General features: G+C 37.3%; 1 protein-coding gene and 1 long non-coding RNA gene across 2 annotated transcripts in view; one reads left to right on the forward strand and one right to left on the reverse strand.

Moving 5' to 3' along the window:
• Window positions 1-2,483: 2,483 nt before the first annotated feature.
• On the reverse strand, window positions 2,484-2,996 carry LOC130458460 (uncharacterized). Its single transcript, XR_008917772.1, has 2 exons — window positions 2,868-2,996; window positions 2,484-2,627 (listed from the first exon to the last, which is right to left on the reverse strand). It is a non-coding gene; the product is annotated as an uncharacterized LOC130458460 (long non-coding RNA).
• BCL2 (BCL2 apoptosis regulator) overlaps window positions 2,615-23,389 on the forward strand; it is a 227,662-nt gene continuing 206,887 nt past the window's right edge. Inside the window, exon 1 of the mRNA XM_001365223.4 lies at window positions 2,615-3,250. Within this exon, the coding sequence (XP_001365260.2) occupies window positions 2,615-3,250 (636 nt within the window). The remainder of the gene's footprint in view (window positions 3,251-23,389) is intronic.

Raw genomic sequence — 23,389 nt, forward strand, 5'->3', positions numbered from 1 at the left:
GATTTTTTACCAGAGCACCAGCTGTCTTATTTTCCTTCCCATTATGCTTATTTTGTTCCCAGTGCACCAACCTAACCAATCGCCCTGTGTTCTGATAGTTGGTTGCATTGGGTTTTTCTCCGGTTAGGTTAAGTTTTGTTTTTGTCATTTTCTGGGCGTCCCCGTCCCCTGTCCCGCCCTCCAGCATGGCATCTCTGGACTCTGGTAGAAGCCCTCTCGGCTCTCCCCAGGCAGGGAGAGCCCGGTTCGGGTGACACTGTGGCGAAGCCATTATGTAATGCGCGGAGGTGGCAGCTCCTGCTTGGCACAGAGACTCCCGTGGCTCTCTCCCGGGCCCCCAGTGGGCTGGTCGGGCTCCCGGTGTCAGGCCTCGCGCGCGCAGCAGCGCAGGAGGGGACGGAGAGAGAGTCGGAGCCGGGCTGGGCAGGGGGGAATACATTCAGCTCCGAGGGGGCAGCACCCCAACCCGCTTCAACCGTGCCACCCACCAGCAAGCCCTGGGCGGGCGCGCTCCCCGCCCACTCCAACCCCCTGCTCCTTGGACTCAGCCCCTTTCCGAACCTAGCCCGCCTAGCCTAGTGGGAGGGGGCGGGGGCGGGATGGGACAGGGATGGCCCCGGGGTTGGGTGGTGGGTGGGGGAGATGAGTCGGCCACACCTTCCCTCCCCCAACCCTTCCCGGTGCACAGGAGGCTGGCACCCTCCCCTTCCACCCCCTCCACCCTGCCCCAAGGACGGCAGGCTCTTAGATCCCAGTCTCGTCGCTGTCCCTTTAATTGGGGAAGGGGAAGCTGGAGGAGTGTGGAGGAGGGGGGTCGGAGGAGGAGGAAGGTTTCTTTCTTCTTTTTTTTGAATGAACAGTGACGTAGTCCCCACAGGAAACCAGTTGGTTAGTGAGGAGAATGAAGTAAGAGGCCAGAACATACCCCCGCCCCCTTCCCCCAGTTCTCTTCTTCTCCTTCCACCCCCGCCCTCCCCGGACCCCCCCCCTCCCCATCCCTCTCTGTCTCCCCGCTGCAGCTGCACTGAACTCTCCCCGTGGCGCTGCTGCTGCTGCTGCTGCCGCTGCTGCCGCCGCTGCCGCTGCCGCCGCCGCCGCCGCCACCGTCGCCTCTGCCGCCGCCGCCGCCGCTACAAGTGAATGTGCATTAGCCACCAGGACCTCCCCACCGGCGGCGCACAGAGCCGACTCAGTCACCCCAGCCCTGACTTCGTTGCACAGGGGTGGAGGTGGTGGTGGAAGAGGAGGAGGAGGAGGGGAGGAGGAGGGGAGGGGGGAGGTGCCGGTGCCGGTGGTGGAGGTGGAGGTGGTGTGTGGCAGCTGAGGGTGCCCTGGTGGGGTGCAGCGGAAGAGGGGGTTTAGAGGGGAGAACTTCGGAGCAGTCATCCTTTTTAGGAAAGGAGGGAAAAATAAAACCCTCCCCTCAACGCTTTACCGCCACCCCTCCAGCAGCACCACCACACACAGCGAGCTCTCCTCTGGTGGAGCACACGGTGGTTTGTACGCTTTCTGCCTCCATTTACCAAGCAGCTTTTTGGAAAATGTTTTTTCTGTCCGGAGTTTAATCAGAAGGAGATTTTGTTTTTGTTTTTGCTCTTCCATCTCTTCCCACCCCCACCCCCCTTCTCTCATTCTTTTAAATGGAGACGTGAAGCAGTCATTGGAATAGAGATCAATGCCCGTACGCGCGCGCGTGTGTGCGTGTGTAAATTGCACAGTGAAAACCACAGGACTTCTGCAAAATACTGGATTGAAAATTGTAATTCATCTGCCGTCGTCGCCGCCGCCGCCGCTGCCTTTTTCTTTCTTTTTTCCCCCTCTCTTTTTTGCTCCTGGATTTTCCGATTGGGGTTTCTAGGGTTTGACATTTCTTTGGAGATGTCTGAAACAGAAGTCTGGGAATTCATTTGGAAATCCCTCTAATTTTTTCCTACTCCTGATTCATTTGGAAGTTTTAAAGCAAATATAACTCGAAAGTCCTGAAGACTTGTGGGATTTTTCCCCCCCTTATGAGCTTGTTCTCTTTTCACAAAAAGGAAACTTGACAGAGGAGCATACAGTACTTAGAATACAAGTAAGTTCTTTGCACAGGAAAAATTACTTTATGTAACTTTTGATAGACCTTTAAGGTTTTACCTAAAAGTACATTAGTATATGTTTGATTTCAAGGGTAATAAATTCTTGTAAGTTGTATAATGTGTAGCAGAAGTGGTAGTTAGAACCACATTCACCTAGAGTATCTAAAAGAAAATGCACCTGATTTTGACACAGTATGAGTTTTTTTTTTTACCTTTCAGCATCACCGAGGAAATAGAATAAAATAATCTAAATAATAACAATAGCGTGCCTCATGAAATAAAAAGATACGAAAGGAATTTAAATCATAAGAATACTGTGCATCTCATACCAAGGGGGAAATACCAGGAAGAATAAAATATTTCAAAGAGACAAGACTCCCCCAAAGTCAAGAAATGAAAAGCACATCCAATAAAATAACTGGATTATAATTATTATTCTGTATTTTTCTGGGGGCGTGGAGTGGGAGAGGGAATAAGAGGTGGGTGTTATCACCGTTGGCTGCTCTCCTTGGTATTCATTGCTCCTTCCATTGGGAATGATGGCTCACCCTGGAAGAAGAGGATATGATAACCGGGAGATAGTGATGAAATACATTCATTATAAACTGTCACAGAGGGGGTACGAGTGGGATGCTGGAGATCTGAGGGCACCAGCCTCTCCAAGTCTTCCTCCTGTTGTTGCTTCTGCCCCTGCTGTTGGAATCTTCTCTACCCAGCCACGAAACACACCATTGCCTGCTGAACCCCAGGACTCGGCCACTTCTACTACTGCTGCTGCTAGAAACTCACCTTTGCCTCTTCCTCCTCCTGCTGTTGCTGCTGCTGCTGCTGCTGGACCTACCGTCAGTCCAGTGCCACCTGTGGTCCACCTGACTCTTCGTCAAGCTGGAGATGATTTCTCTAGAAGGTACCGGAGAGACTTTGATGAAATGTCAGGTCAACTGCACCTGACCCCTGTTACTGCTAGGGGACGCTTTGCCACAGTGGTAGAGGAGCTGTTCAGGGATGGGGTGAACTGGGGGAGGATCGTGGCCTTCTTTGAGTTTGGTGGTGTTATGTGTGTGGAGAGCGTCAACCGGGAGATGTCGCCCCTGGTGGACAGCATTGCCCTATGGATGACTGAGTACCTGAACCGGCACCTGCACACTTGGATCCAGGATAACGGAGGATGGGTAGGTGCCTAGGCTGCATGTCTTGTTCAGTGTGAGTGTGAGAGTCTGTATCACAGACTGGTTCTTGGGTGCTGCCCCTAGAGTGTGTGGTCAGTCTTCTGCCAAAGATGATGGCAGCCAAGCCCTTTAAGGTGGAATCAAAGGTTTCTCCACATTTTTCTTTACTTTTCTTCTCCCCCACCCCTATCCTCTATCCTTACATATCCACTAGATGACCCTTTCCATCAGCATGGTTTTGAGTATTGCTGCAGATGGAACATTTGCCAATTTGTGGTATTTTCTGATAAGTCAGCCTTGATGACTCAACCTGTCATCTTGTGGGGATTAAAATCTACTAAAGGACCAGGAAATTCAATTTCTGTAACCTGTACTGTTCTACTGGTAAAGGTATAATCTACAAAGAGAAAATTTGAGATGCCTTTTTCCCTGGGATGGGGGGAGGAAGGACTTCAGGGTATATTTTAAATTATGAAGCTCACATTCCAGAAGTTCCATTGGCTCAAACCTGTAACAAATAGGACTGTGGGATATGTGTAATTTGCTACATGATTATGGTGCTTGTCCATATCCAGGGAGATTGACAGGTACAGCAGTGCATCTTGAAAAGAAATTCAGGACATTAATGACTCGTTTCTTGTGGTGAAATACTTTGCATTTTATTTGTATAACTGGTTAGCCTGATGCTTTTTTAGAATTTTAGATTCTGTTCAGCATGTAGCATCTATACCTTATGATGAACCATTTTGCTGGGATTTTTAATTGACCACTTCTGTTTAAGAGAAGGAATGTGATCTTAGTTATGGACCCTCATATTCCTTGCCTCTTGGTCTGAGTGATTGGCAACTGTGAAATGCTCTTTCTGGTAGATTAAATAAATGTGTTGCCCGTTTTTTTTTCAAAATTGACATTCCACTCCAGAACTTGCAGACAGTGACTTGACCATATCATTGAAACTTGAATAAGGGACTAAATTCCAGAACTAAATTCCAACCTGGAATCTCAGGACACATCTTAAAGTGCAGAACTTTGTATCCAAATTTCAGTTTTGGTGGATGAATAAAGCTTCTTGTTCTGAGTTTTATTCAAAGATCCCCTTCCTTTTTTCTGGGAATCTGAAATATTACCTTAAAAGATGCTTCCCTTTCCCTGTTATTGTCCTTTGGGAAAACTATTAATATCACTCTATAAGACCTCATAACAGAAAAAAGCTTAAGAATGACTGAAAGTGAAATTTTATACATACAGGTACATGTTCATATAGTTTATGGAAAGTATTTAATATTTTATTGCAAAATAATTCATTTGTGTAGGGGAATAATAGCTACAAAGTTAATATGGGAAAAATTTTAATATAGTTCTTGATATTTAAAAATGAAATCAATTAGATTTTCATAATTTAGCTCAAATAATAAGACTACACGGGGCAGACTTATTCTTAGGCTAACCATCATACAGTTAGATCTTTGGCTTTTTGGAAGAATCATATAATATGGGGGGGTGTTCTTTTTTTTTAAAAAAATCAATTATGAAAACAACGGGTTATCATTGAAAGCATAGTTTCTATGAACGACACTTTAGTTAAACTTGTTATATCAAGAAGCTAGGTTTATTTTTTCACAGCCAGTGCCAAAGAGTTTTTATTGGTAGGATTTGTAGTCTCCAAAAGGATCATCTCAAAATTAAAACCAAACTACTAATCATTGAAAATGTATTGTAAAACCCTCCCTTCCAGTAGAAGAAATCCAAGATGGCAATTGGTATCCACCAAATAATTTATTAAAAGCAGCAAAAAGAACATACATTTAGGGATGATTGCTAGATCATAACATTTATCTTTGCAGTTTAGTTACAGCATATTCTGCTATTTTTCGTCTGTGACCTTGAGGAAATCTTCACCTCTCAGAGCCTCAGTTCCCTCCACTGTAAAATGAGAACTTTGGCCCCAAGGATCCTACTAGTTCCAAATCCTATGATAGTCAGTTCTTATGCTTCTGAATCTATGTTTTTAATGAAGCCTTTTTTGGGGGAGGGGGAGAAAGAGCTATTGGGTTTTCATATATTTTTATGGTCCACAAGTATTTAAGATTGATAGTAACCATATTTATGATGTCAAAAACACAGAATAAAATGCCCTAAGATAGTGAAGGCAAGTTGTGACCAAACATTGTTAGCTAAGATAAAATCACAGATGGCTTAAATTTTTTTTCTAGCTTTCAGAAGAAATAAATTGATGACTTCAAGGGAAACTAAAGGATTTGCTGGGAGGAAAAAACAATACATGGAAATGATAAGTGGTGGAAGTTACTGAATAAAAATTGACCTGAGATTTTTGTTTAAAGATACTTGTTTATTATTTCTAACTTGTTTGCATTATCATTTTGTATTTTTAGTTTAGTATTCTGGTGACACATAAAAAGTAATTGTTTATCATATGCCCAAGTCAGCTATGTGACTGTGGGCAAGTCACTTAACCTCCCTAAGCCTCAGCTTTCTCATGTAAAATGAGGGGCTTGGATTATAAACCTGAGGGCCTTTCCATCTCCAGACCTATGAACTCTAGATCTGTGGTAACAGATCTGTGGTAACTAGAGGTTACTAATACTAACCTCTTTAAAAGCAAATCTTAACATCTTATAAATTTTCAATTTCCCCAGGATTTAATAAATCAGCATTTAAACTGCAACATTAGTAGGTTAGTTTAAACCTGTGGGATCTTGTTGCTTTAGACACAATGTACTTTTTGACACCAAACAAACGTGCTAAAGTAGTCTGAGCCTTGAGCACTTAACTAAGGGGGAAAATATATTACCTGTTTGGGAAATCATGGATTTTGCATAGAATGTCACATCTTTGATAGATTACCATGACATTTCAGACAAAATCAAAGGTAAAGGCTGAGTTATAACCTGATATGTGGCTTATTCTTAAATCTTAATAAGGTGTTATGTGACATACTCAGAAAGGCAGAGCAAAGTTAGACTACGTTGGTTAGCAGTAAATGAGAAAGTTTTCTAAAACAGAAGGTTTGGGGATAAAATTTTGATAAGGGGTTATGTTACTGTGAGAGGAGAAGGGAATTTGATGCTGGGAGAGGTTGTGCTTTATAATTAGCCATTCCTGCTCTCCTGACAACCATCCCAAAAGTTCAGGTGCCTGGATAAATTCCTGAATGCCCACTGGGGTAGTCTAATCCTGGGAAGAAATAAATTAGAAGTGGAGAGAAAAAAAGAGACCATTCTCAAGGTAGTTAGCTCTATCTAGCCATCTATGTTTCCCAGGGTACCAAAGAAATTTACATGGGCATCAGTGGTCCATTACAGGTAAGTTAACATTTCTGCTTAAGTGTTAAAATTTCAAAGGAGTTATCCCAGTGGAGGTCAGATGGCTTATTCTTTTATAAATGACCCTGTTAACCATTCTTTTATCATCTTGCCAGAGTCCAATTTTCTAACTGACCATAGGGGCTCAGACTCTACTTAGTGACAAAGAAAGCTTTCACAACCTAAGAGTTACTGATATAGGCAGCTGATGGTCAGTGCAAATTGTTATACCTCTGATACTAGGTAGTGAACTGATATTCAACTCAGGGTCTTATGATAGTGTATTAATTAGAGAATGGAGCTCATTCAATCAAGTTCTTAGTATTTCCATTCCATTTATTTGCTGAGGAGGCAGTGTCCCTCTTTGTCAGAAATTTCTCATTGTCCTTGAAGATAGCTTTTGCTAGGCTGTGCTTTTGAGAGTGGGAATTTAGTTATCTGCTGTCCGTTGGTTCCAGTCAGATTGTTTGGTCAGCAAGTAGCACTACAGCCATTCACAGCCACTGAGGCATCTGATTAACTGGATAGCCAGAGCATTCTCAAGCCAGTGTGCCAGATGATATGTGAAAGAACATCAATTTTCCAGCAGCTAAACATCAGCTGCTTAGAACCAATTTTGGCATTGAAATGTTAGGATTAAAAATAGCCTGAAAAATATCTAGCTTTAAATAAAATAATGATGAACTTTTCTTGGGAAAGTACATTCTTTTAGCCTGTTAGGAATCACATGACATTCTTTAATAATTCATTGTGTAGACAAAAAGTATTGAGGCTTCTACAATTTTTTTTTTTTTGAGTGATGTATTAGAAGAACTTTTTGGCCTGGACTTTGACAAAGTTAATTGACTTGATTGTTGGTAAATCTAATCACACTTTAGATTGGAGCCTGTTTTGTTATTGTTTTCACTCAACCACCAGCTTTCTATTGTGTTTTTTAGTGAGAACATGTTGCACTTTTTAGTAATTTTGGATTCAACTAATACATTTCAGAGTGCTTAAATGCCACTAGGCTACATAGCAAACCCCAGGTAACAAAAAGCCACAGTTAAAAAAAAAATCACTCCAAAACTCCTACATTGTTTCAATTACCTCTCAAATGGTAAGACCACTTGCCAAGCAGGTGGGTGGATGCTGCATATATATTATTGGTGGTTTCTCCCAACCATCAGCCTCTCTAGCCTTACTTCTAAGGCCACTAATCATATTGTAGCAATAATGTAGCAATCATGTAGCAATTGAGATTCATCAGAAGTACATTTGTGCTAAAACAGAACAAAACAATACTGTTTTTGTTTGTATACAACTAAAGATATTTTTTTCTTCTAGAGATGCCTTGCATTTGAAATTCAAAGGTTTTACTTAGCTTTTTTAAGGTGACCTATTTTATTTACATGTAGTTATGACCTTCCAGTTTCTTAATCTTATGAGACATATTAGCAAATTTAGTTTTATTACTTTAGATATTGACTGTGCTTATACTGATTGAGATGAAGCCTATATTTGCATGTAAATAAAACTGATGATGATCATTAGAGGGTACTATATAGCTACTATAAATAGCTAGCATTTATATGACACTTAAAAGTTTGTAAAGTACTTTACAAATAGAAACACATTTTATCCTTTCAAAAACTCTAGGTGGTCATTGCTGATTATGGTTCCAATCACTTTACAGATAGGACAGCTGAATTGGATAGATTGAGGGACTTGCTTAGAAAATGTCCAAGTTCAGTTTTGAATTCAAGTCTTCCTAATTTCCAGGCTTAGTGTTCCATCCATTCATTGTACCCCCTGCTAAAGATTCCCAGTAAGGAGATACCAGAATTTGAATCTTATTTCCCATTCTTTTAAATTAGGTAACCCTAAGTGGTTATGTAATGTCCCTGAACCTCGGTTTCCTCTTCTGTAAAACTGGAATAATTATTCATATATCCATTTATGGGGTTATTTTAATGTTTAAATAAGAGAATATCATACAACACTTTAAGCAAAGTGCCATATAAATGTCTACCTTACTCTTGGGAGAAAACATGGCCCAAAGGCAAGAGTGGTACACTTGGGGTCAGAGGTCCTAGGTTCAAATCCAAATTGTGTAATTTACCACTTTTTTAGAAGTAGGAAAATCACCTCATCTTTCTTCAGTTGTGAACTGAGAAGGTTGATCACTAAGAATTGTTATAATTTTAAATATATGGTCTTATTATTAACCTTAAGGAAAAAGTAGACAAGATTCATTTTGAGAGTTTGTATTGTACCACCTGTTTTATTTTTTTATGACCCACAGGAGGAGTAAAAGTAGAAAGTGCAAAATAATGTTCCATTCTTCAGAAAAACAATATTATTCAGTTATACAAGGCCTATGCAAATACTATATGTTGCTCTGTCTCATTCAACATTACTAGAGACTTTGAGTATCATAAACAATTTGGGTTTATTTGTCAGTTTAAAGAATAAGAAACTTAAGATTTTTGTAAGCATACCCAAGTCCCCAGGGACATAGGCTAAATAAATAAAAATCCCTTAGTATTTTCTGGTAGAACTCAATAATATTTGGACTACTCACCAAAAGGAGTGTTGTGGGGGGGGGGGAAGCACCTTATAGACCTTACAAAATTACTAAATCAACATTTTGTGTGTGTGTGTGTGTGTGTATCTGGGTTCATTAATATAATCACACTTATAACTGCCTGCATATCCAGGGCAAATGCAGAATTGGGGTAATTTTCTAGATCAATGGTATCAAACAAATAGAAGCAGCAAGTCCTCTAACTATACAGAAGGATAGTTATGGTATCATATTGACTTAGAAAACCACATATTAATAACATTATCTGCATTTTATTATATTTTTGTGTATTTTATTAAATATTTCCCAACTACATTTTAATCTGGTTCTGGCTACACTGGAGAGTGTTGCCTACCAATGTGTTTGAATCCTTTGTTCTACTTATTTCAACCCCCCCTCAAAAAAAAAAGAGAAAGACCATGTTATCTTTACTGTGGATACTTTAAATATATATATATATATATTATATATATATATATATATATATATATATATACTTTTTTTTCACCCAAAGCAATCAAAGAATTTTTTAAGTTCTCCATTTCCATGTTGAGATATACCAACACTGATATTTCAGTGGCTTTTAAATTTAGTGCTAGAGGGAAAAGTAGAAGACTATTACTAACCCCTCATTTTAAAAATCAGGAAATTGAAGCACAGAAATTAAATGACTTGCCCTTAGTCGTGTGGCTAATAAATGTCCAAGGGTTGGATTTGAATGTAGGTCTTCTTTCCTCTAGATACAATGCCTTTATGCACTATAGCATACTACCTCTCATTGGATTCTCAAAGATTTGGCCATATCCTCTAATGATTCAGATTGCTGCTCATTCAGTGCCTCATTTGTCAGTGGCTTTCCATAAGGAAGACACAAGAATCTATTCAATTTGCTGAAAAGGGAGGCTTCTTCCTTCAGTTTGTCAAAATAAACCTTTAGGAAGTCATTTTCATATGGGTCTTCACCATGCTTATGGAATGGTGATTCACCCCATCCCCACCCAATACCTTTTTTAAAGGAGATCAAATTTAATTTTTACACTAAAATACATTAGTATTTTAAAAGACTTATGATTTTCATAATTATGGGTGCTCATTCCACAAATCTGTATCACAATCCATCCCTTTCTTAGTAGAGAGGTTTAAGAGTTATGGTGCTCCAGGTCTAGCTCCTGGTGATGGATCTCTCATTACTTATCTAGGCTAGTTTCCTCATGACAGTTGTTGCCAAGTCGGACTCTGTGACTCTTTCAGCTTTGTACTACATGCTGGAACTTGCTCTTTGCTAGCATGATGTTTGAGAATCACCTCCCCACCAAGACAAGGCACTTGGAGCAAGTCTTTTATGGAGGCTGCTGAATTTCATTTGTAGAATAAATGATTTGGATTGTGGTTTCAACTGAACATTCTTTTTGGTTTCCAACCCAGACTGAAAACAATAATGACAACAAATTCTTGCTGTGGGGCATCCCCAAAGACGACTTATGCTGAAATTCTGTCCCTGGAAGTATCAGTTTTTATGTAACATATTTTGTCTCAAAGTGGTTCAAAAGTTCTTTACTCCCTTGTCTAGCCATTGGCTTTTCAGAACATTTCAATTTGAGTTTTATTATTCTCTCAGCCATTTTAAGGGCTATTCAATTCAGTTCATTTTGTTTTGTTTTGATGCCTTTCTACTTTGTCATCTGTAGACCAAGTAGAATTTGGAGGTTTTTGAGAACACACGCCAGTTTTATACCCTTCCCATCTATTCCCTTTTTTGTTGTCTTCTCATGGCTAATAAGCAGTGCTCTCATCCCTTCTCTTTTGAATCTAGGTTTCTTGCCATCAATCATATTGTCTGCCACAAGACACCTTACTTTTAGGTAGTATAATGTTAATACTGGAGTGTTCTAAAAAGGGTTTTCAAGGGCATCTCTACTTACACATGCTCTCTCAATTCTACCACTCTGAAAGGGTTCTTTAATATTTCATCTATGTCTATATATGCAGGGAATATAAGAATATCTTAACACAAGTCTGCTTCAGTCCAGAACTCTGCCTCTAATGTCAACTGGTAGTCATTGGGCTTAAAAAATATACTGGAACTTGCTACAAAACATAATTTTCACTTAGTCTTTGGAGTAGATCCCTAAATTGTCATGATGATGAAAGTGATGTCTATAGCTCATTTCTTATATAGCTAGCATTTTGATGACTTTTTCCTCTTAAATCCTCACACTGTAAAACTAGTTTCTGTAGCTGGTGAGATAGTTGTATGGTCAAGGATTTTAGAGAGGAAAAAAGGAATCTTGAGTTTTTATTGTCACTAATTGTGTGTATCTAATTTTGTTTAAGCTTAAGGCTATGTTGTTTTAAAAAGGATTATACTCAAATGGCTGTTCACTTGTGCATTGGGCTTAAATTGAAAGGAAGAAAAATGTAGAAAACTTAAAAAAATACTGTAACGTAGTTAATTTAATATGTATAAGAGAACTGAAAGGGAGGGGGACTTCCCTTTGTTATATATTTGTTCAAAAAGCACTATTTATGTACAACAAGACTTAAAGCACAACCTAAAGCATCTAGGACATTCTATTAATTTTCTTGCTGAAACTGAAACAAAGATCCAAGGGGAATGATTAGAACAGTGTGAAGAAGTAATAATGTATTTATGTAACAGGAAAATGTTCAAGACAGGTTTAGATTACAACAGGGTCTCTTCCTTTAACAATCACAACAACAACAAAAAATGGACACTTCTAGGTCCTGTTATGCTCATCAGAAGCTAGCATATTAAAATGCAGTTTGTAAAGCTTTACTGTTTCTTAGATTTTATTGGAGGTAGAAAACTTTCCTTTAAAATTTTTTCATGTCTAGTTATTAAATTTTTAAAGAGGGAATATCTCTTCTTTTAGACTGAAAAAGAGGCTTTATAATTTTAAATATTTTTATGAAACCTTTTAACAATGATCTGCCCACCCAACTCAGCCCTTTAACTTATGTGGGTTTTTTTTTTCTTTTGCTGAGTATGTGTACTAACAGAGATAAACTTTTTTTGTCCTTGAGTATTAATTGTTGTTCCATCTGAGCTATCATGTAGACTCTTGGGTATCCACCTTTAACCTCTCATCAGGCCTCAATATATGTCCTGGAAATTAGGTATCTACCAATACCTAATCAATCAATTAATAAACAAGCATTTTATTGTCTAGTATATGCAAAGCCCCACGATAGATCCTGGATATACAAAGACAAAAGTGAAACAGACTCCCTCAAAGAGCTTATATTCTGTTGTGCAGTCAAATATACTCATCATTCGTGTATGTAACATATAAACCAAATAGATGAAGAGTAGGATTTGGTTAAAAAAGGCATCAATAAAGAGGCAACATGGCACAGGTGGAACAGTAGTTAGAGTACTGGGCTCGGAATCAGGAAGACTCTTCTTTATGAGTTCAAATCTAGCCTCAGATACTTATTAATTGTTTGACTCTGGGCAAGTCACTGTTTGCCTCAGTTCCTTATCTGTAAACTGAGCTTGAGAAGGAATTGACAAACCACTCCAGTATCTTTGCCAAGAAAATCTAAAAATGAGGTCACAGAGAGTCAGATACAACTAACAGCAATGAGAAGATAAAGAGAGCCAGCCTTTGAACTCAGTACTTCTGACCCATTATAGTGCTGTGACCCTGCATTACTTGATCTCTCCCTAGGAAAATGGCTAGGTAAAAAAATTTCAGTAAAGGTGCTGACCTTCATTGTAGGTAGAATTTCCTCATTTTGTAGTTTCCTCTCCCAATGAAATCACAGGTCTTGTCCCTATTTGTCATACAAAATCTCTTTAAGAGTTATAGTCTTTCCTCAAGTAGACAAATTTTGAATTTTTAAGACTAAATACAGAAATTTAATTCAAATCACCTTTGATAAATGCTGATCCTCTTGGAAAAGTTCTCTTGAACCTGTTGGACAGTGGTTTCTGTTTGTATGCTGGTGTAGAAATGGGAGTAGTATTACAGATGTTCCTGATATTATTTTCTTAGATGATCTTGTCTTGGTTTCCATGAGGAAGTTACTATGGAATTTGTCTGTCTCACAGACATTATCTGGCACATTGCATTTGCAGTTTGTGTCTAAATGGTTGGAGTAGGATGGGGTCAGAGGGAAGCTCTTTATTTGGAAAATCTATGTTTCCATTTATGTCTCTTCTTCAGCCTCAGAATTCCAGTGATAGAACCATGTTCCATCTCTAGTTGATAATCAGCTCATGAAACTCTCTAGGGCTTCAATGTAATGAGTCAGAAGCTTATGACTGAGCTTTACTCTGCTCTTTATTATGTCTCTTGAAAACAATAAGAAACCACAGTGTCAAGTAGAACTTTAATTTTTCAAGGGAGATTTTTCCATTGAGACCAATTCATCTTGCTTTTTTGGTGTGTGTGGAGTCCTAATCACTACAGTTCTCTAACTGTGTTTTTTAAAAAGCTGTGACAGAGATTGAAGAATTTGCTAATACTTTATAAGATTAACTGCCTAGAGCAAAGCCCCAAAATATGAATAGTAAAGGTTATCTTTTCTTGTCTTCTTCTGTCTGTGATCTGCTGCCCTAAGATATTTTTCTATTTGCCGCCAGAATAAGATATATTATATATTAATTCCTAATTTAAATTGTGGACAAATATGCTCCATAACTACTTGTATACTCCTATCCATTCAATATTCAGCAAGCATTTATTCTACATATATATACACATACATGTATATGCAAATTTACATTACACATATATGTAATGTGCCAGGTGTGCTAAGGATTAGGGATACAAAAACCAAAAAAAATGAAATAGTCATTAATGAGCTTACCTGTTTCAAGGGAGGAACAACATATATACAGAAAAGACAATTTAAAATATATGTAAGATAGCTGCAAACTCATTTCTGGACTGGGTGAAGGTTACTAGTAAGTGGAAATATTAGATAGGATTTCTGGAGGAGGGGGTATCTGGGCTGGGTTTTGAAGGAAGTCAGGAATTCTATTAAGGCAGACGATACTTTCCAGGCACAGAATCGCTAGTCTGAGAAGGCTAGAGGTAGAAAGAATATCATATGTGGGAAACAGAAAGTAGGACAGTTTGGCAAAACCATAGAGTGTAGGAAGGGGAGTGATATGCAATCTGGAAAGATTGGCTGGAGCCAGATTGTGAAAGATTAAAAAAGTTAAACAGAGGAGATTACATTTGATCTGAGAAATAATGGGAAACCACTGAATCTCCTTAAGAACGGAAGTTAACTGATCAGACCTTTGATTTAGGGATATCAATTTGGCCACTATATGGAGAATAGATTAGACAAGAGAAAGATTTATGTAGCAAGACTGATTAGGAGGCTATTGTAATAGTTAAGGCAAGAGGTGACAAGGACCAAAAGTGTACAGAAAGGAGGTTATGACTATGAAAGATATGCAGAAAGAATTGACAAGACTTCACAACTGTTTGAATGGAAGAAAGGATAACTGAAAATGCTCTTGATGTGAACTTATGTGACTAGATGTCAAGTGATGTTCTGAACAGAAATAGGAATATTAGGAAGAAGGCAGGGTTTACGGGAAAGGATAACAAGTCATGTTTTGGATATAGTTAGTTTGAAACGTCTATAGGAGATAGTTAGAGATGTCCAATAGTAGTTGGTGATATGGGTGAGAACATCTCTCTGTGAGAGTAATAGACTTTGAAATGACAGGTGGGCTTAATAGGAGTTGATTTTATCACCAAGAAAAAAAAAAGTAGGGTGTTGCTGTGTTTGTGTATCACTCCTAAAATCTTTTTTGGTGGATTCTTTTGAATTGGGCCCAAATTATTCATTATAACTTCAAGATACCATGCATCCTAACATTCCATGATCTGTCTGCCTACTTTATCAAATAAGACAAGATGAGTTTTTTTTTCCTTATCATTTTCTTTCTGAAAGACTTTCTCTTTCTGGTTCTTCATTAACTAAGGGGAACTTTGCTTGAAACCTTGTTCTTTATTTCTTCCACAAATTCCTTGCTTCTTTTATATTTAATTGAATTAGACAAAAGGAGTTTGAGGAATTGAACCTTATAACAACTTACAGAATCCAACCATAAACTTTTCTGTATAGATAAAAGTTTCACTTTGTATTCATTGAAGACTACTATCCATAGAAAAGTCTACTACTTTTTTATGCCAATTCAAACAGTCTATAGCATCTACTTGATATATGATCACACTTGGTTTTAAGATTTTATTTTTTTGTATTTGATTAGACAAATGAAATTTTAGGCATCTCCAGAGGGAAATTTTCTTATATTTTAATTCACATTAAATATTGAACTAGGCATTCAGGCTAATGTTGGATAGTTCCCTCTTGTTGAGGATTATGAAATATATGTATGTATATACAAAATTATATTTATACTTACATTTATATATAATATATATTTACATGCTAAATATATATTGTATTTGTATACATATATACAAAATAGATATGTATAAACAGATATACAAAATATAATCTTTTTAATACATAGTTAATTGATTTAAGTGGAACAATCTCTAATGGATCTATTTGTTTTATTTCTGTATAATGTCCCTGGCCTAGTTTAGATTTTGAAGTTCTTAAGGATAAGATTTTCTTTTCCATATATTAGGAATTTATACCTTTAATACAAATTGAATTATTAATTTATTCATTAAATGAATATTTATGCAGTGCCATACTGTGTAAAAGAGATACTATATAAGACACAGTAAAAACACATGAAAGAAAGTTGAATTTAATTGTAGGCATTGTCAGTGTTATGAGACAGGAAATAACTGATTACCAATATGGAATAATTTTAGAAATATTGCTCTCCTTGGTCAGATCATCAAATAGTTAGAACTAAAACCAAAATCAATGCCAAATGAAAGAGGGATCCTTTTAGATAGTAAAGTTCTCCAGTTATTTCTTTTTGTAGATGTCATTTTGCTGATTTTATCAATTAATAATGAGTATTTATTAAGTACCTATTATATACCAGGTATTGGGGACACAAAGATAAAAATAAAACAGCCCTAGTCTTTATGGAATTTTAATTCTATGGGGAGGGGGGGGAGATCCCTAGAATGAATACTTAAAAGGTCGATTCTTCTCAGTGATATCAGATCCATGGCTTCTCAAAAGAGATCAGTCTTCCATTCCCTAGAGGAAAAAAAGTACATAGATTAAGAATGTATATTACTCAGTTTTATAGACAACTCATTGAATTCATCCATCTTGGACAGACACTGCAGTACAGAAAAGGGCCCAGAATTAAGTCAAAGAAGGAGAGAGGGATGAATGGATAGCATTTGGGAAATTGTGTAGTGCTCTCAAGTTCAAAAGTTCTTTATATTGCCAAAGCCCACTTTTTCATTATCAGTATTCTCCCAGACATGATATATAGCTGTGAATCATAGAATGATGTGATTTCTGAAGGATAAAAAATATTGGTGACCCAAAGGCCCTGGAGATTCATTGTGGGTGTCAGTAAATTGTAACATATTAGTGATGAGTTGTGCATAACAAGTGACATAAAATAAACTATCCAGGAACATCCCAGGAAGAGATGGGAGAGTCATGAAGCAAGAACAAAGGATAACAGAATGATGCATTGCTAGCCTGAGTGCGGCACTGGTTTTCATCCACTATTTAAAGTCCTCGGTAAAGACCTCCAGTTGTTTTGGTAGGTCTTTTGGGGAAGATGTATGGAACAACATCGATGATATTTGCACAGGAAGAGAAAGCATGGATAGATTGTGATTCATATTGGTGGACGGAGTACCAATATCAGTGAAATCCTGAGTCCACTGTGACCTGGAACTCAGTTGATAATGTTTTTATATGTCATAAACAATATTCTTGGTTTTTATTGATACCTAGAAGTCTTAAGGTTACTCTAAGATCATTGTGTCTAAAATGAATTAATTATCCTCAAGAAATTGAGGAACTTATTTCCTTCAAACTTTATCTTTCTAATGATCCTATTTCTTTTGGCAGTACCATTATCCAGGTGAGCAACCTTAGAGTCATCTTTTTATTATGACTTCTCCCTTGTCCTTTAAATCCAATAGATCATCAAATCCTGTCAGTTCTCTCTCTGCATCATCTCTTGACTATTCTCATCTCAGCATTCCCCCTGTCACTATCCTAATTCAGTTCTCATTCCTTGCTCATTGGTCTCCTCTTTCTAGTATTAGGATAAAACTAGATTAGTCTCTCACTTATTAAAACTTACTTAACAGACCCCAAATCTAATTTCATCCTAATATTATTGCCCAATAATGATCACATCATTCCACTGCATAAAAATATTCAAAGGACTCCTAATTTTACTGTGCAAATATCTTGACATTCAAGACCTTCTACACTCAGTCTCTAAATGTTATTTTCAGCCTTACCTCATACAACTTTGCCTCATGCCTATTCTACTTGTCTCAGTCAAGCTAATGTATTCATTGTGTATTTTCATGTCCCGAACCTATGATCACAGTGTTCCCTACATTTGGAATGCTGGCTTCTGCCTGACCCCAGTTCAGCCTGTTGAAATTCTATCCATCTTTCAAGGCCCACTTAATTGCTATCTCTTCCATGAATTCTTCCTTAGAGTGAGAAGTGACCTTTCCCTCCTCTGAACTCTAATAGCATGTTGTTTACAACTGTGAACTTCACATTGTGGTTTGTATCATTATTACTTGTATACATATTTTATCTCTTCATATAGATGACAACCTCTTTGATGTTTGCCATTAGGATTTTTACCTTATTTATTTCCAAATGTTTAGCATACTACCTTGCATATAATAAGTATTTAATAGTTGCTTGCTGAATGAATAAGCATTTATAAGGAATAAGGAATTCATAGCATGGCAAATTAGCTTTACTCCTATTAGTAGGTATTTTCTCTTTTTTAATATTTTATTTTTATGATGAAAAACAAACATTTCAATGTGTAAAGATCAGAAAAATGGCATATTAAACCATAAACTTGTATCTTTTGTTTTTAAGAGTACAGATTAAGTTAAACAAATTAGATAACAAAATTTGGTTTATTTCTCCTTTTATATTTCTTTTTCTTTTACTATTTATATTTTAAAATGCTTTCTTATTTATTGCTTACATTTACTAAATTATTTTATCATTTATTGCTTATATTATTTTAAAATATTTACTTCTTCCCTCTTGTTTCTTTCTTTCCCTTTCTTTCCTTCTTCCCTCCCTTTCCTTTTTTAATTTTCTTCCTTTTTTTCATTCCTTCTTTTCTTTCTTATTATCATTCCCCTTAATCTTACCTTCTTCTTATTTCATTACTTATGTTTTAAAGCCTTGGAGTTGAATTAGCTTCCCTCTTCTTTTCTTCTTATGTATTAATCAGTTGTCAGTTTCTATAGAATCTATCCCTTCCATTCCTCTGTTCCCATTTCTCCTACCCTCATTACTTTATATCCCATTCTGTCTGGTTGATATTCCTTCCTTCTAGTTCTTTCTGTCTAATCTCTTGCAGATCATTGCCAGAATAATCTTCCTGAAGTGTTGAACTAGTCATGTCACTGTTTAGAAATCTTTAGTGTCTCTCTTGCCTATTGAATAAAGTTCAAGCTTCTTTGTGTCTTAGACAATCTAATCCCACCGTGCTATTCTAGTCTTATATTATTACTGTCTTCCATGAACTTTGCGCTTTATCCAAACTGGATTATTCTCCATCTCCTGAAAATGCCCTACAGTCCCCTTGTTCTTACCTTTGCACACACTATTCCTTTTCCCACCCTTCTATTTGCCTGCTATATTCCTACCTGTCCTTTGAAGTGGAGCTCAAATGCTATGTCTTCCATGAGACTTTTCCTGATTCCCTCTGTCAGACACAACTTTCCCTTTTGGAATCTATTTTATGTCTCTCTAATGCATTTATCATAGCATATTAGGTATTATCGTCATTTGTGCAAGTATATTATCTCCCCAATAGACTGTAAAGTCCCTGAAAGCATGGGACCTTATCTATCTAAATTTCATATCTCCTTCAGTGCCTCATGCAGCAGTTTGTACACAGTATTTTCTCAGAAAGTATTTGTTGAATGAATCATTTTCACAACCCACATGTGAAGGAAACATAAAGTCAAAGTCACAGGGACAAAAATTTCCCTTACCACTAACCTCATAAAAATGAGTAGTTAAATCCAGTCTGAACTTTGGAAGTCAATAGGCACTTATTGCACAATCAGGTCCCCAAGATGAAAGATTTGGCCTGCAATTTTAAAGAGGAATTTTATTGGCCCCTAAGAATGACCAATTGTGAAAACCATGAAAGCATCATAGGTGAAACTTGTGCTCAACAGGTATTTGCCGGTAAACTTAAGCTACTAGATCAAAAAGTGCTGATCCCTGCAATGATATTGTTTTAAGAAATGGTAGAAATCTTGTTTGGAGAAACTTCATTTACCTGAAAAAATGCCAAGCTTGTGATTGCTTGTCACTTGTCATCTGTCAAGGGATGATTATGTGTTTTCACTGCCAGTAGTGGATCTTCGCTGCCTTTCTCTAGAGGCTTTTTTTAAAAGGGAGATGTGTAGCTCACAGGGTTTTCCTTGTGGGGAAAAAATGTGCACATGCAAACACATTTCTTCAGTGGTCATTGAGTGGCTGTCTCAGTGAATGAATTCAGAAACGTCAGAACTTAAAGGCCACCTCCAGATAAGTAGCCCTGCTTTCTTCATATTTGCTCCTTCTATTGAAGCCAGATTCATCTTTAATGAACATATTCAGTGACAGCAGCATCCTTGAGAGTTTGTCCCTGTGCGTGAGAAATGGAGCTTCCCTCTTTCCTAACAGCTTACCACTCAGAAATAAATGACAGACAGTGAACAAGTTTTCATTGAAAGTACTTGTCATTTCCATGAATGATACTTGGAGACCATAGTAAAGGGTTATTCCTTTTCCTTTTTATGCTTGGCTTGTGTGTAAAAATGACAGGCTGTCATGACAAAGTGTTAGGTAACCATCAGGCTTTGTCTTGTTAAAGTGAGTGTTTTGGAGCATTCTTCATTTGGTTCATTTAAAAATTAACTAATGAAATGATTGAATGTCAACTAACATTTGGAAACATTTTTTGTCAAGTTTTAGTTGAATAAGCTGGATGACTAAATACTTTCAAAAGTGGGAGAGGAAGGAGAATTTGGAAGAAGAGTTGAGGCCCTTGGTGATGCTTCAAACTTGTCCCTGCTTTGTTCTGTGCCCTAGTCAAAGCACTCTGTTCCTTATTGAATAATCCATTTGACCCTGTTCCTTTCCCATGATTTGCTTTCTGATATTAGCATGATGTGGCGTGACAAAGCTGTATCAAGAAATGCTGAAGGCTCTTCTGATTGACTAGCTTTTTGTGCTAGAGTTGTTGGGGTAGGTTTTGTTTTTTTCTTGTAACAAACCTTAAATATCTGTGGCTACCGGGGCAGCTAGGGGGTTCAGTGGATAGAGAGCCAGGTCTGGAAATGGGAGATCCTGGGTTCAAAAGACCTTAGGCAGGTCACTTAATCACCATTGCTTAGCCTTTACTACTCTTCTGCCCTGGAACTGATACTCAATATTGATTCTAAGACAGAAGGTAAGGCTTCAAAAAAAATTCATGGTTACTGTTCTGATCAAGTAAGTCTAGGGTATTTTTTATTTCACATTCATTTAAAATGCTATCATGAAGGTAGTTGATGCCACAAAGGTTACAAGGTTAGCACAGGGCCTGGCACCTGGTGGGCACTGAGTAAGTGCTTGTTTCCTGGCTGATTGACTTTTGACTTGGATCCCACTCCACTTTCCCCTATACCACACTGCCTGTCTGGGTATATTTTAGTGATGACCATAATGTTCTTTAACAGAATAAAAAGTTACTTCAAAAACTGTGTTTATATATGGGGAATACATTTAATTTTGAAAAGTAGGACACATGAATAACATCCTCTAATATTTCATGTCACTGATCTCTTCTAGATAATTAAAATGGGCCCAGTCTTGCCTTTCATGTTATTTTTCATCCCTAGCATCAGCTTTTATGTTTTGTCATGTTTGCAGCATGAAAGAATTTAACTTCTTGGTGTTTTACACATGCACATACTCAAAGACTTCTCGAGGGTGTGTTTGCAAAGTGTTGTTTGAGGCTTGACCATATGATTCTTATTAAAGAAAATGGGAGTGATGTGTCTAAAATCTCCAAAAGGGCTTTGAAAACATAAGCCCCACTAAAAAGGGAGTAGAGTGGGCTTAGAAAAACAGGCCATTGTTGTTAGTTTGTGATATCTAAAATAGCTCTTCATTTTGTACTTTATTTTTAATTCTAACTCTTTAAAAATGCACTGCCTAGTGGTTATTAATGTTTTGTCATCCATATGGTGTTCTTTGCACAAGAAAATGATGATTCTAAGCTACCACCAATAAGAAGGGATACCATTGAACAAATATGAGTTTATTGGTAAAACCTTTAGGTGCCTAACTTTTGTTAGCTGTGTGGTTCCTAGAGTCCTATGGATATTTGGTATACACCCCAAGATGTGGCAGCTGATTAGACATAAAGGGTGAAGAAGAAGAAAGACTCAAGAATGATTCCAAGTTTGCAAAACTGTATACCTGTATGCCTTTCAATAGAAATAGGGAAATTTGGAGGAGAGAAGAATAGTAGGGGAAACAGAATGAGTTCTATTTTGGAACTGAATAGAATTTGATATACCTATGATACTCTAGTTAGAGATATCCAGCTGATAGTTGGAGCTGAATGTTTAGATTTGGGAATCATCTGCAGTTATTTATTGTTTCAATCACCCTGCAGAATATAGAATTAAAGGTAGGGATTTCATTTTCTTTGCTCAATTGTTTGGACTATTCTCCCTTTTCCTGTTCCTTTATTCTCTTCTAGGTCCCTGGATCTTATTTCTTAAAAATAGTAGTTTGCTTCATCAAAAGTTATTGCCCCTTTTCTTTAGTTAAGTAAAGCATTTTTTTTAACATTTTCTGCAATTAAAAGGGGGATAACATCAATAATAAAATTTGCCAGATAGTTTTAAAAACATTAGCAGAAATTAGTGAAGGCAATATTGATTTAGTGGATGGGCATCTTTTGTCTTTTCTTTGTTTAGGAAACAAAGCCATTTTTAGTTTTTTTTTTATTTTTGTAAACTTCTAAAATTAATCTTTCTCAGAACACTGAAGACTGCCTTTGATTTATAAAATATCCTTGGTTTTATTTTTTGATTGTTGTATGCTGCCTCTTACTTTGGTGTCAAGAATTTATGTAACTAAGATTTTTGAGAATGCTTATTAGCTAGTAGATTGATCTTATAGGATGTATGCTCTGATTTACTATCACAAAGTCAGACTATTGTGTCTGTCCTCTGAGGTTCTAAGGTATCTAGAAGGATTTGTGGGATTTCTTTTTCACTACAGGTATCAGCTCATGGCCTTACCAGTTGCATTACTATCTTCCCTGCACATTTTGGAGACCTATATTAGCTCTCCAGTTCAATTTAACAATTTAATAGGAATTAACTTTTACAAAAAGAATATGTACTTTAAAATTATAGCAAAAATTATATAAACATTTTCTCTCAATATCTCAAGGATGTGATCTCTCCTTGATTTTTTTTGGGGGGGTATTGCATGAGAGGGGAGAGAAGGATAGGTTTAACTTAGCTCAGTTCCTATATAGGATTAGTCCCACCAAGTTCATGTCCAGATGTATCTTGACTCTCAGATGAATCTTCATTTAAATTCCCAAAGCTTGCTTCTTGATCTTCATAGTATTATCAGTTGAGTAAGCCAACGGGGTCTATCCGTTTGCTACATCCAGATTACATTTATATTGAGAGGGGGGAAAATCCAAATTTGAAGCACCTGTATAATTAGAAATATTTGTCAGATAATAAAATTAAAAATTAAAAATTCATCATTGTGTTTCTATGAAGGAGAAAAAATGCCCAGGACATGTGTAATTTAGAAAACATTGCTGTCCAAATATTGTATATTTAATATTGGCTGTCATTTGCCTTTGAAATTCTGTAGTAAAAATGTGGAAAAGTCTTTAGTTCCACCTTCATTGATCCTTGCCCCATTTTCCTGGGTTTTATTTTAGACCTTATCTTCATATTCTTTCCTTAGTTCATAGTCAGAGTGGCCTATCATTTAGATTTTGCAATATGATAATGAATATGTTTTTCTACTTGTAAACAAGCCCACCTACAGCATCCATTCTGTATCAAGGGA

This window comes from Monodelphis domestica, chromosome 3, assembly GCF_027887165.1.
Source record: "Monodelphis domestica isolate mMonDom1 chromosome 3, mMonDom1.pri, whole genome shotgun sequence".
Lineage (NCBI taxonomy): Eukaryota > Metazoa > Chordata > Mammalia > Didelphimorphia > Didelphidae > Monodelphis > Monodelphis domestica.